The sequence below is a fragment of the Trifolium pratense genome, linkage group LG1, assembly GCF_020283565.1.
Source record: "Trifolium pratense cultivar HEN17-A07 linkage group LG1, ARS_RC_1.1, whole genome shotgun sequence".
NCBI lineage: Eukaryota > Viridiplantae > Streptophyta > Magnoliopsida > Fabales > Fabaceae > Trifolium > Trifolium pratense.
Window position 1 is genome coordinate 6,213,036 of NC_060059.1, and position 14,358 is coordinate 6,227,393.

Sequence of the window (14,358 nt, forward strand, 5' to 3'; positions counted from 1 at the left end):
GAAGCAGTATTGACTCTGTTTGTGGTAAGTGATGATGGATGTATGTTTTCTTTCCTCAGTTCTATAGTGGGGCTCCTCTTCTCTTCAACACTTCACTTTCCACTTCCCTCTCTTAAAATATTCTTTCATTTTCACCTTTCTCATTATTAATTCCATTGCATATTTCAATGTCAATATTTATCCTATATGCATTTATGACTACCTTTATTAAGTCGGTTTACTTCTTCAACACTCTTCTTCTTCTCTCTTACTTACCCTTATGATGAAAAAAAATAGACTCTGAATTTGTATTCATTGATTTTGCTTCTAACAAAAAGACAAAAGTTGTGTGTGTGTGTGTGTCATTATTAATTGTGAATTTATTGTTGTTCTCATGAGTTGGTGAAGTGTGAAAGTGAAAAATGGGTAAAGCACCTTGTTGTGAGAAACATGGTGTTAGAAGAGGAGCTTGGACTCCTGAAGAAGACCAAGCTTTAGTTGACTACATCAACAAACATGGCCATGGAAATTGGCGTACACTCCCTAATCATGCAGGTACACTGTGCAACTTTTCTTTACATACTATGTTTCTGCTTTTTTTTTATAAGTACTTTTTGTTTCTATGACTTTTTTCTTTTTTGGAATAGTTTGAAGCTAGGGAAGAATATATGTTGTGTATGGCTTTTATGATTAAAGCAACTTTCTTTTATGTTGTTTTCTTACAACTTCTGTTTCCATGTTCTTCAAGGTTATTTTGGATATATAAAAAGGGTATGATTTCATAATAGTTTTCAGTTGTTGCTTTTTTGTAGCTAAACATGTCTTGTGAATGAAATTTAGTTTGTGCAAAGCTATTAGGTGTCTAGTGATGAGGGGTTTGAGTAGTATGATGAGGTTTTGGGTTCGATTATCAGTTCTATCGTAAAGCAAGTTTGGGTGTGCATTTTGGTCACCGCCACCGCAAGTTTGTTAGCATTTCACCGTGGAAATGCACAAGCTACAAACTGCAGCTTATGAAGCAACGCTGCTCACATTTTGTGTTGGGCTCAAGGTCAAGTGTTTAGCCCCTTTTATACTGTTCGTTCTGAATAACATGAGAGTAGGCCTAGTAGAAAGATATTGGGCCAAGTATAAAGAGTAAACGTTTGACACTAACAAAAAAAGGATGAAGACTTGCATATATAAACTTATTTAATTTAATGTATGTTTACAACTAGGTCTCCTACGATGTGGTAAAAGTTGCCGACTTCGGTGGATAAACTATCTTCGTCCTGGCATCAAGCGTGGCCCATTTACTAATGAAGAAGAAACAACTATTATTCAACTTCATGCCTTGCTTGGCAACAGGTACCCTTGTTAAACATGATTCATATATCAATTCATCTCGGTCCTATAGTTCATTTCACAAGTAAGCTGCTTAGTGAATGGTGTTGCAGCATCTATCAACACTTTTTGGTGCATTGATCTCTATTTGTAATATTACATTTCACTTTACATGTACCCAGTAATAACTATGCAATCTTTTAGGTGGGCTGCTATAGCATCCCAACTACAAGGAAGAACAGACAACGAGATTAAGAACTATTGGAACACTCATCTAAAGAAGCGAGTCCTTCAATCGCCAGGGGAAAAAAATTCATGTCTCATTCCTGATAAGAATGTTCAGTCTAATTCTCCGTCTACACGCCACATGGTACAGTGGGAGAGTGCGAGGGTTGAGGCGGAGACAAGGTTGTCAATGGAATCCACATTGCTTAATTCAGACTCCACGACAAAAACAAGCCCGGATTACTTTCTTCAACTTTGGCATTCTGAGGTTGGAGAGGCGTTTCGCAAAATCAAAGGAAAGGAAGAAGCATCGTCATCTTCACTATCATCATCAAAATTGGAGGAGTCATGTTCAAATGTCTCATTGCAGGTGAAAAGCACCGGAACACAAAGCTTGAAAGTGTCAACACCAAAGCATGAAGATGTCAACACAACTCAGGAACAAAAAGCAAGTAGCTACAAACCAAAGCTTGAAGATGATAGAGCTGGTTCAGATTCAGGCAACTATGAATTTCTTGATACTTCTGATTCTGCACTAAAGCACCTGTTACACATGCCTGATGATGATATAGGATTCTTGGGACAAACTGACAATTTCTTGAATCTCCTTGATGGTAGATGCGACTAAGATAAGCAAATACTCTTATATATATGATTAGAATAGTTAATTTTGTTTGCCTTTATGATATCTTCATTTTTGTAAATGCAGTCACTAGGCAAATGCTCAAATGTCATGGATTTGGATTAGACGTAACGTAACTGATTTTGGTTGTTCGATCTGAAATTAATGGCAAAGATAATTTTGTGAAGGTGTAATATGAGCCAACCGATTTCAATCCATCGATCTATATTTTGCACAAATTGATGCTACAAGAAATTTATATATTGCACAAATTGAATAAGAATGAAATTGTTTTTATTCCCAAAGTAATGGATATATACAAGCAAATATATATCACTATGCACACAGAATAAATTAACAAAGACTAAAAATGACACCAAACCACACATGAAGAAACTATATAACATAATAAATCACATCATTTTTGTTGAGAGCAGGTTTGAGGATTGTTTGTAGGATTTAGAAACAACCAAAGAGTTTCTTTGGAGCTGTTCCAGTTGCCCTGTATTTTGCAGCTGTCTCTTCTGCTTTGAGTAAATCTTCACCTTTCTTGGCCTCAATTATTGCCTTCTTTTCTTCAGCTTGCTTGTGAAGTGCTGCTATTTTGTTTTTCATTTTCTCTGCATATTCTCCCTTTTTCTTCTCCAATTGTTCCTATTCACAGTGAAAAGTTAAACTAATTGTTTTTTTTTTTTTCCATACTTTGGCATTGTTATTACTAATAAAAAATAAGTTCTTACCTCAAGTTTTCTCAATTCAGCTTCTGTTGCAGCTTTCTTACTGTTTTCCCATGCTGTAATGGTTGAGAGTTTTCTCTGAGCCCTGCTCATCAAATTCATTTTAATTAGTATACAAAAGCTTGTTGAATAACAAAAAAACAAGTCATTGATTGATAAAATAATATAATGATGATGTTATAGTAGCAAGCTAACTTGGCAAAACATATAGATGACACCTATTTGAGCTGAAAATAAAATGTATGGAATTTCTAGGCAATCTGATATTTACTTTTAGAAAGTTAGTTATTGCAATGACTTGGCGTTTGAATTGATTTATTTGAGCTTATCTGGTGACACTGACATATGCAGTGTTGAGATTGTTTGAAAGAATTTATGAAAATAGTTTATAACATGTCCATAAGTTGTTTTCGACTTGTTTACACAAGTACTCATATAATAAATGTGAGTGTTATAAGTGCTTAATGTCCAAACACAGCCTTAGTGGTGATCCCTTCATGGCTACATACATAAGTCATTCATGTTTTAAGCAAGCAAAGCTTCATTTTGACAATTCCACATGTTACTTTAACTAGCCCTCTTAGTTATGGTGACTCAATGAAAGGTCCTAACAAGTATTAGATGGTGCAAGCTCTTACTTGTTCTCTGCTTTTGACTTTTCACTTTCTTCCCATGCTTTGATTAGTGAAATCCTCTTTTCTGTTGCAACTCTTTCAAGCACAGCATCTGAATGAAATGCCATAGTTTGTAATGTTAACATATGAAGTGCATTAAGGGAATGATTTAATTCATATATATGATCAGTGTAGCTACACTAAAAGTCACACATAATTGATTGTGATTTGATGACAGTGTCAAACTTTATACAAAGACGGTGTAAAGTTACATACCTCGGTTGATCGAGCCCTCTTTTGGTTTCTCTTCAGCAACTTCATCAGTCTCTGATAGTAACGAAATCAACAACAGAATGATATCAATGAGCTATTATTGTTATGTTATGTTAATAACACATGAATTAGAGTACCAAGGTGTTCTTTTCTTCCTTTAGATTCTGGTTTTCATGCAAGTAATTGGATCTTTACATGAAAACCAGAATCTTAATTAGCTTGTAGTTGGATGGTAAAAATAGAACAATTTGAAGATATATATTCTTTTTTTTTTTAATAAGATATAATTCTTCCTAATTGAACAATCATCAGAAATTCCAGCAAAAGGAAACAAAGAAAAACACAAAATAATCAACCATGTCAAAAGTCACATAAAACTTTTTATTAGTAAATAAATACTACTAGTTTTGAATTTTCTATGTTAAAACTTTGCATAACCCCTTCAGGTTACTCAATACTAATAAGACAAGTATTAAAAAAAAACAGAAAAAAGAAAGATAAAATATTCCCTGCAGTTTAACTTAATTTACAAAAGAAGATTAAAATTGTTAAGAAAACAGAGACTACAAGACAAAAAAAAAACCATAATTAGACCTCAAAAAACAATTTTACCAGAAAAACTGCAGAAAATTCTAAAAAAAGAAATCTCAATTGCATCCCTTATATCTATATATAGAAACTACAAAGTGTTAGTATATATTAAAATCAACATGAAACCAAAAAATAAATTTTAATCTAACCACCTTAATCAATCCAAAAAAAAAATTAAACACACCAAAATTGGAAACAGATAATGAATTCTATCTTATAATATATATACATACGCTCAAGCGCGCACATACACACGCACACAGAGTGGAGTGATACATACTCTGAACTAAGACAAGAGCTTTGGAGTCATCAACAACAGGAGGAGGAGGAGGAGGAGGTGAGGATTGTGGAATTACAGATTTCTCCTCAGCAACCAATTCCTTTGGAGCCTCAGGTGGAGGAGGAGGAGGTGGAGTAGTAGTAGCAGTTTCAGTTGAAGCTGCAGGTGGTGGTGATGGTGGTGGAGGATTCGATGTTGATTCAGATTCTAACTTTTTTGGTTGCTCTTGATCTGTCATTTTTTGTTTGGTATTTTTCACAAAGTGAAAAGATGATATGGAAATGGAAATTTATTTGTTGTAACGAAATTATTTGATTATAGAGAAGGAGAGATAAGCAAGTGTTGGAGGGATAGGGTTGGTTGAGATATTATAGTTGAACTAAGTAAGAAATGTAACTGTTACTTAAAATAAATAAAGAAATGAAACTTATTTTTATGCCAAACAAAGGATAGTAGTAACTTCAAATTCTAAAAGCTTAACTTGGTAGGTTTGTTGGTAGGTACTCCAATGAGTTGGCACTGCCCACTAATAGGGACACCTTATTATGTGCTCATAAACAACAAAATATCTTTAACAAAGTAAACTATCTCAATAATTATGGAGTATAAGAGTATCAATTAATCATTGATTAGGAGTAGTATACTATACAACTATTTATGTTGTGTCGCCTAGTTTTTCAAAGATTAGGTTTTACTATTTAGAAAGGTTCGGCGGCGCAGCTTGTTGTCTGTCTGCCTTTTGTTCATCTGTAATTGTCTTATCTTATATATATATATACATATATATATAAAGTAGAAATAAATGTATATTATTAGACCAACTTAATGCGACAATTATGTCGGGATGAGATTTGCAAGACTCGAGTCTGATTTAGTTAAGTTATTCACCTGTTTGACATGGACTAGGTCATATATTCATGTAGACCGATTTGCCATATTCTCAACTCTCTTTTTTTGTTTAATAGTTTATTGGCTAAAAATTCATTATTTGAAGTGAATAAAATGGAGAATTTTGAATTTGAGTCCCGACCTCTTGCATATGCTATGCAATGTATTTATCGACTGAATTATACTTACGGATACATCTATTCACAACTCTAATCATACAAAATCATTAATTTGTATGATACAAGGGTTTTTATTATTTTGATTTAATAAGGAAGAAACATGAAAGACAGCATATTTCTGATAATTAAGCAAAGCAAATGGAGCACCCATATAAGTAATGGTATCGTTTAAGGTACATAATTTTTTGTTTTGTTTGAATATATTTTATCCTTAGAAAGATATTAATCATTTAAGTTTAGTAATTATAAAAAAATTCTTCTATTTTTAGTCTCTCATTTTATCTTTCATGTTTCCACAAATGGTCTTTTTTTTTTCCAACACAAGTATTCAACTTACTAGACCGTCTAATCTAGTTTGGGGGTCAATTTTTAGTTTCAGCCCCTCCAGATCGTAGTTACAAGAATCGAACTGTGGTTCTCCCTATCAAGTTCAACGTTAATCACCACTGAACCAACTAACTATTGGTTTTGTTGTTTTCTTTTGTTGATCAAACAAATAGAAACTCAATTTAATAATATATGGATTTTTAAATAATAAACTTTTAAATAAAATCGGACAAAAGATTTACACAACCATGTAGTAATATAATCTTCATCTTAATCCATTCAAAACAAAACAAAAAACCTATATATCTTCTAACTAGTAAATGTTCACATTCCACTTATATTAAACAAACATGCCATGTAACAAAAAAATCTATATATGAACTTTGTTTGTTCTTTTTTTTTTTTTTTTTTCTCTTCTAACACTCTTTCTTGTATATTTTTTTCTATTCGTTGTTATGTTTATTGAAATGAGATATAAAAAATGAATTAATATAAATGATAAAATATTTAAAATTAATGAATAAATAATTTTGAATTTAATTTCTAACTCTATGAAAAAAATTCAATTAAAAATGAAAAAACTCATTTTGTGTGCACATAAATTAACATGATAAAAAACAAATTATTGAAAAAAGATTCTATCGTTTCTTGTTTTAGGAGAATAACGGAATCTTTTGACATGGGACCCTAGCCTTAAAGATGGCTGGTATCTCTTTCAATACAACTTGCATATATAAGGTCCATCTGTCAAATGTGCGGCTTAAAATGAAATTTGAAGTGAAACCTAAGACATTATGTTCAATCAATAATTAGTTGATTAAGTGATGATTGATGCTGAATTTGATAGAGAAAATCATGGTTCGATCACCCGCAACTGCGATCAAAAGGAGACTACAATCATTTAATGCTAAAACTGACCTTCAAACCAAATTATACAGTCCACCGATGATTATAATTTTTTGCCTGACTTTCCTTATAATTGGTTGGGTAGGAATTGGGAAGGTACATTAATAGTATAATGTGTGTATGTCTTATGGTAAAATCAACTGTGATAAAACTAACCGGCAATTAAAACTATAGTTTATCTTATGATCTAAGGAATTGAACGGTGTTGATTCCCTAACGTCCTACAAAGTACATTGGTTAATTTCCCCTTTGATTGTTCTATTTGATGAATTGGTTGTTGCGTTTATTTCTTAATTTGTTTTGAATAGTGTAACTTGAGTATTTCAGCATTTCATTTTTGCCCCTTTGTTTTCACCAAACATAAAGTTTCAAACAACTTTGATGTGAATTAATTTCATTTTCATATTGGAGTGAAAGTTAAAAGAAAGTATTTTCTTCTTTGTCTTCACTTACCGTTGGTTTCAAGCAGTGACGGAACCAAAAAATTTAAGTAGTGGGGGTATCATATACATAATTTTGAAGCATTTTATTTTGTAGAGCATAAATATACATCAGAAATGTTCTTTATAATTTGATGTTTTTTGAAAATATTGAATTTTTTTTTAAAAAAAAATATCAAATGCTTTTCTCAAAAAATTTTGTTTGGCTTTTCACCACCAATTTAATGTGGTTCAATGGTTAGTTCTGTCATCAAGTCATTTCAGCCTCTTCCCAATCACAGTTGCGGGGATCGAATCGTAATTCTCTCTACCAAGTTCAGCGTCAATCACCACTGAATCAAGTAACGATTGGTTGCTTTTCTCATTTTCAATCTCAATAAAAACATCTCTCCCTATATAAATAACTGAATAATCATTTAATTATCAATCTCTCGTACTATTTCGCAACTCTTTTGGATGATAAGGGTCATTTAGTAAATAATATCTCATAAATTAATGTCTTCTCTATTACTTAAATTAATCGCTATCATGAGCTGCTAGAGAAAACAAAACATTCCCACAACACAGTAGGTCACATACAACAAATAAAACCTTCTACACCAAAACAATCCATATGCTCTATATAAATAAAAAGTTTCTAAAAACTTTGTGTGGGCATGTGCCTTCACACTCTAATACATGCCTCCGTCCCTGGTTTAGTGTGAGTGATTAAGTCCACATCGACTATGTATAGGACGAATGTTGGATTTATAAGATAGGTGACCCATTAACCTAATGCCTTAAGGTTTTGGGTAGAGATGTGGTGTCTCCCTCTCTTGTGGTCTTGGCTGGAGCATTGACCCATTGTTTCTCCCGAGCTCCCCAACAAGTGGTATCAGAGTCTGGTTCGGCTTAATGGGAGAGCGGGAGGGGATCCAGGTATTGGATCAACTATAGGATGTGGGGGAACTCACACTTGGGGGGAGAATGAGGGAGAATGTTGGGTTTCAAATGTGAATGATTAAGTCTCACATCGACTATGTATGGGAAAAATGTTGGATTTATAAGAGATGTGACTCATTAACTTAATGCCTTAAGGTTTTGGGTTGGGATGTGGTGTCTCCCTCTCTTGTGGTCCTGAAACAATGGCCCATTGTTTCTCTCGAGCTCCTCCAGACTCCCCACACTGACTACTAGGGTAGTGAGAGTAAATGAATTTTAATTTTATATAACATTCAGAAATTGGCACCCAAGTAAAACAAGTTTAAAAGAAGAAATGATCTGCATTTATAGGATTACTAGTCCCACACTCGTGCGATGCACAGGTGTTATGTGGTATTTTATATTATAATGTTGAAAAATTATTTGTATAAATTGTAACAATAAGTATTATAAAATGAAAATTGTAATAAGAATAATATAAAAGTGATGTACTTATCACTTCCTCCAACCAATATATATACCTATATGTATAGAGAATGAATACGGACCATCAAAATTGAATGAAATATATTTTTTTTTTTGGTGGGGTGTGCCAGCCAATGCAATAGTGCAACGCATATGCGACACACTAAAATTGAATGAAATATGATAATGATAATGGTTATTATATATTTCGATCTCATAACCTAACTTTTTGCATAATCTTCACTCTTCTCTAAAATTATAATGTAATTAAGTCAATAATGTATATCTTCGTATTTTTTTTGTGTGACTAAATTATAAACTCTTTGTTGTTTCTATGAAAACGATTGACATTTAAATGGGATAAATATTGAAAGAGAATCCAACCATGTTCATCTTCATTGTCACTAAGAAATGTTATAATAATGTAGAAAAATGTAACATCACAACATCAATTTTTGGATAATTGGAGAGGTATAATTCAATAATAATGTAGAAAATTGTAACATCTTGTGACATCAATTTTTGGATAATTGGAGAAGCATAATTCTTTATTATTTATTATGAGACTGATATAATATAAAAAAAAATAGAGATGAGAATGATATAATATTGATAAAATATATAAGGAAGTGATGTGGAAACAAAAAAAATAGAGATGAAAATGATATAATATAAGGAAGTGATGTGGCATTATTGTGTGATTTAATTGGATGTAAATGAGTGATGTGGATTAGGGTTAAGATGGATAGTAGGAGAACTATCTAGGAATTATATATATATATAGATAGATATAGATAAGAAAGTATCTTTTCTAAAAGGCACTCCATTGTTTGTTGTTTTTTTTTACAACCACTCCATTGTTTTTTTTTATTTTTATAAATTCTTCATTGCTTCTTTTAAGCGACTATGATTACATTAATTATTTTATATTAATAACCTCATTAGCATTTTGGTAAAAAAAAATAAAAAAATTCAACCATCTCCTCCTATATAACCGTCTCCTTCTATATAATTCGATCACTTTTTACTTCACTCATCTCTAATCACATACTGACTTGAATGTTAAGTACTAATCTATTTCGCTAGTACCTTCTCCACTGCAATCCACTGTACCAGAAATTTATCTCCACCATAATCGTCTAAAGCCTCGCCGTCGAAATCACATAGTTTTGTCCAAAGCAGATCAGATTTGTTAAGAATGATTTAAGGATTAGATTCAAAAATTAAATTAAGATGAAATTCAATAATTTGATTAGGTAAAACAACCTATAATTATAAACCACGGATACAGATTTGATAGTTTATAAAACAACAAAATAGCACAAATGTCATACATGAGTCCCACTCCCAGTCCACCTTAACCTTTGCCTCATCAATAATCAATAACTTAAATAACATCTCTTAAACAAAATAACTTTTCACACAAATGCACCATAAATTATACCGATCCAAATCAATGTATAACAATAATTTCTTGTTTCGTGGATACTATTAACGATCAAATACAAGCTGAGTCGAACCATATAAACAAATTATCGTATTCCCTTAGTCCCAAATACAAACTAACAACAGCAGACATGATATTACTTTTAACTAATACATAAAAACATGAAGCCATTGGCAAGAGAAATCTATATGGGTGCGTAGTCATCAGCAGCTGGTGGAGCTTGAGATATGGCAGATAATACAACAAAGGTACCGAATAAGATTGTGATTATAGCATTGAAGTTCACAAGGAAAGCTTCAGAACCATATTTTGCCACTCCTGAACTCTCCAGGAATGTGAGTTTTTCCAGAAACCCAAGAGAAGAAGTGGCAAGAGCCAAAATATACACAAACAGCCCAAATAGTACATGCCATGGAACTGACTCGCGTCTTAACTCGGAACTCCCACCTGGGTAGAAAAATACCACAAACCCAAATATCCACTGCAAGTATAAAAAATACAATAAGTTAGAAAAATTGGAAAATAGTTGTGTTCTAATATAGCATAATGTCAAATCAATGGATTCATTTGGATAAGCCAAGTTCGGATTTTCAATTAAGAGTTTGCACTTTGCACCATTGTGTTTATGGTTTATGCCTTGTGATTAAATGTAAGCCCATATTTAGGACTTATAAAACTAATAACTTAGTTATGAGTGGGCTCTTTCAGTTACTTTTCTGTTAATATGATACCATCCCTTTCGGGTATTTGGTCGAGTATAAAGTATACCTTTACTGTTCTTCCGTCTGATAAACCAGACACTGATACCATATTGAAGAGAATGATCACATTGATTCATTGATAACCAAGTAAATGTATATATACAAGAGCAAATACATACAACATGCAAGGGAGAGCAACCCATTAACAGAAAAGCAACTGAAGCAACTGAGTCACAACTTAATCGTATAATTGAATTGTAACTAACTTGATTTCTGTCAAGGAAACTAACGATTAGCTAAGTCGTTATAGCCCGAGCTCTCGTATAAGTAATGAATTCCAGTGTTGTCAATGATGGATGGCGGATTATGTCATCCAGCCATAAATACTCCAGATAAATATGGCGTTTTCGGCCTATAGGAAAACATAGTGGATAATGACATAATAGGCATTGCAGCCTATGGCTGTTGACATAGAATCCACCATGTCTAAATGTCGTAGCATCAATTTGACAATACTGTCGCAACAAATAGCCCAGCCTCTCTCATATAAGTCATGCATTCTAGTGAAACCAACGACGGATGACGATTATGTCAGCCAGACATAAATCGTCTGGATATAAATATGACATTGGCAGGCTATGGCAGCTGACATAGAACACACCATGTCTCAACGTCGTGGCGTCAATTTGACAACACTGATGCATTCATAGTAAACAGCAGAGCTAAGAAACCTTAATTTTACCATAATCATATCCTGCTTTCATAGAATATTAGATTAATCCTAGTGCTACTGTGCTACGATCCAATGGTTTACCTGAATGCCATAAAGGGAAATAACCCCAATTCCAAGCCATGAATGCAAGCTGTAGAGATTGGCAATCCCACTTTCATTGTGATTCTTGAACGCAGCAGCAATTCCAATTATTCCAAGTACTAATGCAATTGCGTGGAGAACAAGGTGTATCAATTTCTTCACTTCCTTCTTCAATGGAAGAGATTTGTAACTTATAATAGCTGCAATTTTTGTTTACACAACATAAAATCGTGACACAGTTAGTACGCGAACAAAATCCAATGGCATCGACTCAAAAACCAGTAACAATGTGAAGTTTAAATGTATTCTGCTTACCTTCACCTCCAAATACTATTAAGCCAGTAAGCATAAGAACAGGATGAAGCTGGAAAAAGAAAAAGATACATAAGATAAGGGACTAATAGTAATACTATTATATAATAAATCAATTGGCCTAATAAAGTATTCTTCATACATTTCTTTGATTTCATGATGAATGATAATTGATAACAGATCACGACTTAATGATTATTTACATTCGAAGGACCACATATCTTTATATAAAATTACAAACCACCTCAAAGTAATCATATTAATTTGAATCTTTTAAAAAAGCAACCTAAGCAAGTGGCATAGTCAATAGCTTAAAAGTGCAAGACACTGCAAATTTCTAAACTCATTATCTTTAACTAGAAAACAAGTAAGGTTTTCACTGTCTTAATTAACATCCATGAGAATCAATAATTCAAAGGATAAGAACATGTAGAAAAATATCAAAACTATGATTTATCCAAATTTTGTGCTTGAGCTGTCACCACATAGAAAAGTGCCATAGGAAAATTCCATTTTCATTCAAATGAACAGATAAGCATGTGTTGTCAATATCTCTATCATGCAGGATAGAAAAATTTGTACCCTGTAAAATATTAAATTCAAAAGGAGCCCACATAATTAAATTGTCAGATTTTACTGAACTGTGAAATTTTTAAAAAACCAAAGGCCATCAACCTACAATGATGCAAATGACTTTTAAATATAAAAACAAATATCACATATTTAATTTATCACAAGTGCCATCAGCCTCCTAAAAATATACATGTCATACCAGATACGTGCAGCACGTTAAGTCAATATACTATTATTTTTTAGTCAAAAATAAAAATAAACATATTATTTAACTAATACAATAATTTTAGCTTTTTTGAAGAAGCTACAATAATTTTAGCTTAATCAGCTCAGTTGATAAGATATTGCATTTTATATTTAGTAGTTAGGATTTTGAACCTAAGGTTTACTTATTCTTCACCGTGTCATGTCTTTGCCAATTGAACTAAGTTAATCGGACAACTTAAATGGAATTCTAGTCAATAGACTACTTCATGTCCAGACTAAAAATATATTATAATTAATTTTATTTTATTAGTAATTAAAAAATGAATCAATTGAATTAATAATATATATCCCACTTTTTAATGCGTATACCTAGATTAGTAGGTGAGATAAATCTGGAAAAAAAACGTTTAACAAAAAAAAAAAAACTCCATGGAATTGACCTGAACATATATGAGTCGTACAGTACAGATTAGTGATCCCCAAACTAAAACAGTGTTCTGATAATTAAAAATCTAAGTACTAGTAGTTGTTGAATTTTATTAAAATGAAGTTAAGAGTGATTTAACATTGAATTATCCAGAAAGAAAGAAAGTAGTAAAAATGAAGAGAGTGGAATCGTACATTGAAGATGAGAGCTTTGTTGTCAGAATTCCAAGCTAAACCACCTCTGAAATGTAAGTTCCAAACGAAGACCAATACGATTGCGACAACACCAAGAACGTGAGCAACGTATGTGAACGGAACAGCAGCTACACCCAAAGCCATCTAATTGTTGTTGTTGGGAATAAGATATGATTGTGGAAACTGGAAAGTGTGGGTAGTTAAGAGAAAAAGGCACACAGCAAACACGAGCTTTGTTCAAGTCGTAGGTGAGATATACGGTGTTTGAACTTACAGATCATCTAATTAATAATGCATTTCTAACCGTACGATCTATATCCGAATCTTTCTTAACTAGATGCTTGCCACGTCGCTCTTTCTCTTACCACTCTTTTAGCTTCTTCATTGATTTTATAAGCAAAAGTTCAATTTTCGGATTTACTGAATGATTGATGTATTTACTGAATGATTGATGTATCATACATCAATTATTTAGTGAATCTGAAAAATGAACTTTTGTTTATAATTAAGGATAGATAAGTACCTTCTTTTCTTTTTGCCCAACATTCTTGATCTTGTAGTTAGAGAATTAGGTGTAAATTAATGTGCGTTTTCAATATTGAATGCAATATTTGTTATTAATCTCACTACTGGTATATAGCTTACAACTTCCATTTAAATATTTTGAACTTTCACGTATCTTTTTCACTGTATCATCCATCAATTCATTTGAAACTCCATGGTTAATCACCCACTTCCTCCGGTCCAATATATAAGAAAGACTTTTTTTAGGTTCATTGTAAAATTAATGAATCTAGATAATACTCCCTCTAATATTTTTTATAAGGAACAATTTAGAAAAAACACAAGGAACCTTATCATTCTTATTAAAAATTCTAAAATTTTATAATCTATAACATTCGGTGTATAGAGA

At 32.3% G+C, this 14,358-nt stretch overlaps 3 protein-coding genes across 3 annotated transcripts; 1 reads left to right on the top strand and 2 right to left on the bottom strand.

The window, feature by feature from the left end:
* LOC123917953 (transcription factor MYB17-like) lies at nucleotides 1-2,364 on the top strand. Its single transcript, XM_045969872.1, has 3 exons — nucleotides 1-534; nucleotides 1,197-1,326; nucleotides 1,507-2,364. The coding sequence occupies exons 1-3, from the start codon at nucleotides 402-404 to the stop codon at nucleotides 2,153-2,155; spliced, it is 912 nt and encodes a 303-aa protein (XP_045825828.1). The 5' UTR covers nucleotides 1-401; the 3' UTR covers nucleotides 2,156-2,364.
* A 57-nt stretch (nucleotides 2,365-2,421) lies between these two features.
* LOC123917986 (remorin-like) lies at nucleotides 2,422-5,201 on the bottom strand. Its single transcript, XM_045969915.1, has 5 exons — nucleotides 4,645-5,201; nucleotides 3,777-3,827; nucleotides 3,525-3,612; nucleotides 2,890-2,971; nucleotides 2,422-2,803 (listed from the first exon to the last, which is right to left on the bottom strand). Exons 1-5 carry the CDS (start codon nucleotides 4,880-4,882, stop codon nucleotides 2,609-2,611), a joined length of 654 nt encoding a protein of 217 aa, XP_045825871.1. The 5' UTR covers nucleotides 4,883-5,201; the 3' UTR covers nucleotides 2,422-2,608.
* Nucleotides 5,202-10,185: 4,984 nt separating this feature from the next.
* On the bottom strand, nucleotides 10,186-13,808 carry LOC123885282 (transmembrane ascorbate ferrireductase 1). Its single transcript, XM_045934562.1, has 4 exons — nucleotides 13,446-13,808; nucleotides 12,048-12,096; nucleotides 11,733-11,932; nucleotides 10,186-10,698 (listed from the first exon to the last, which is right to left on the bottom strand). The coding sequence occupies exons 1-4, from the start codon at nucleotides 13,587-13,589 to the stop codon at nucleotides 10,402-10,404; spliced, it is 690 nt and encodes a 229-aa protein (XP_045790518.1). The 5' UTR covers nucleotides 13,590-13,808; the 3' UTR covers nucleotides 10,186-10,401.
* Between the last annotated feature and the right edge of the window lie 550 nt (nucleotides 13,809-14,358).

What these genes read in the sequence shown, in the direction of transcription:
- LOC123917953 (XM_045969872.1), top strand. Translation starts at nt 402, where the DNA reads ATGGGTAAAGCACCTTGTTGTGAGAAACATGGTGTTAGAAGAGGAGCT. An exon ending in TACACTCCCTAATCATGCAG is followed by an intron (nt 535 to 1,196) that starts GTACACTGTGCA and finishes GTTTACAACTAG; the next exon opens with GTCTCCTACGATGTGGTAAA. An exon ending in CATGCCTTGCTTGGCAACAG is followed by an intron (nt 1,327 to 1,506) that starts GTACCCTTGTTA and finishes GCAATCTTTTAG; the next exon opens with GTGGGCTGCTATAGCATCCC.
- LOC123917986 (XM_045969915.1), bottom strand. Translation starts at nt 4,882, where the DNA reads ATGACAGATCAAGAGCAACCAAAAAAGTTAGAATCTGAATCAACATCG. An exon ending in AAGTCAAAAGCAGAGAACAA is followed by an intron (nt 2,972 to 3,524) that starts GTAAGAGCTTGC and finishes TTTGATGAGCAG; the next exon opens with GGCTCAGAGAAAACTCTCAA. An exon ending in CTGAATTGAGAAAACTTGAG is followed by an intron (nt 2,804 to 2,889) that starts GTAAGAACTTAT and finishes CACTGTGAATAG; the next exon opens with GAACAATTGGAGAAGAAAAA.
- LOC123885282 (XM_045934562.1), bottom strand. Translation starts at nt 13,589, where the DNA reads ATGGCTTTGGGTGTAGCTGCTGTTCCGTTCACATACGTTGCTCACGTT. An exon ending in ACAAAGCTCTCATCTTCAAT is followed by an intron (nt 12,097 to 13,445) that starts GTACGATTCCAC and finishes TTCTTTTTCCAG; the next exon opens with CTTCATCCTGTTCTTATGCT. An exon ending in TTTCCCTTTATGGCATTCAG is followed by an intron (nt 10,699 to 11,732) that starts GTAAACCATTGG and finishes TTATACTTGCAG; the next exon opens with TGGATATTTGGGTTTGTGGT.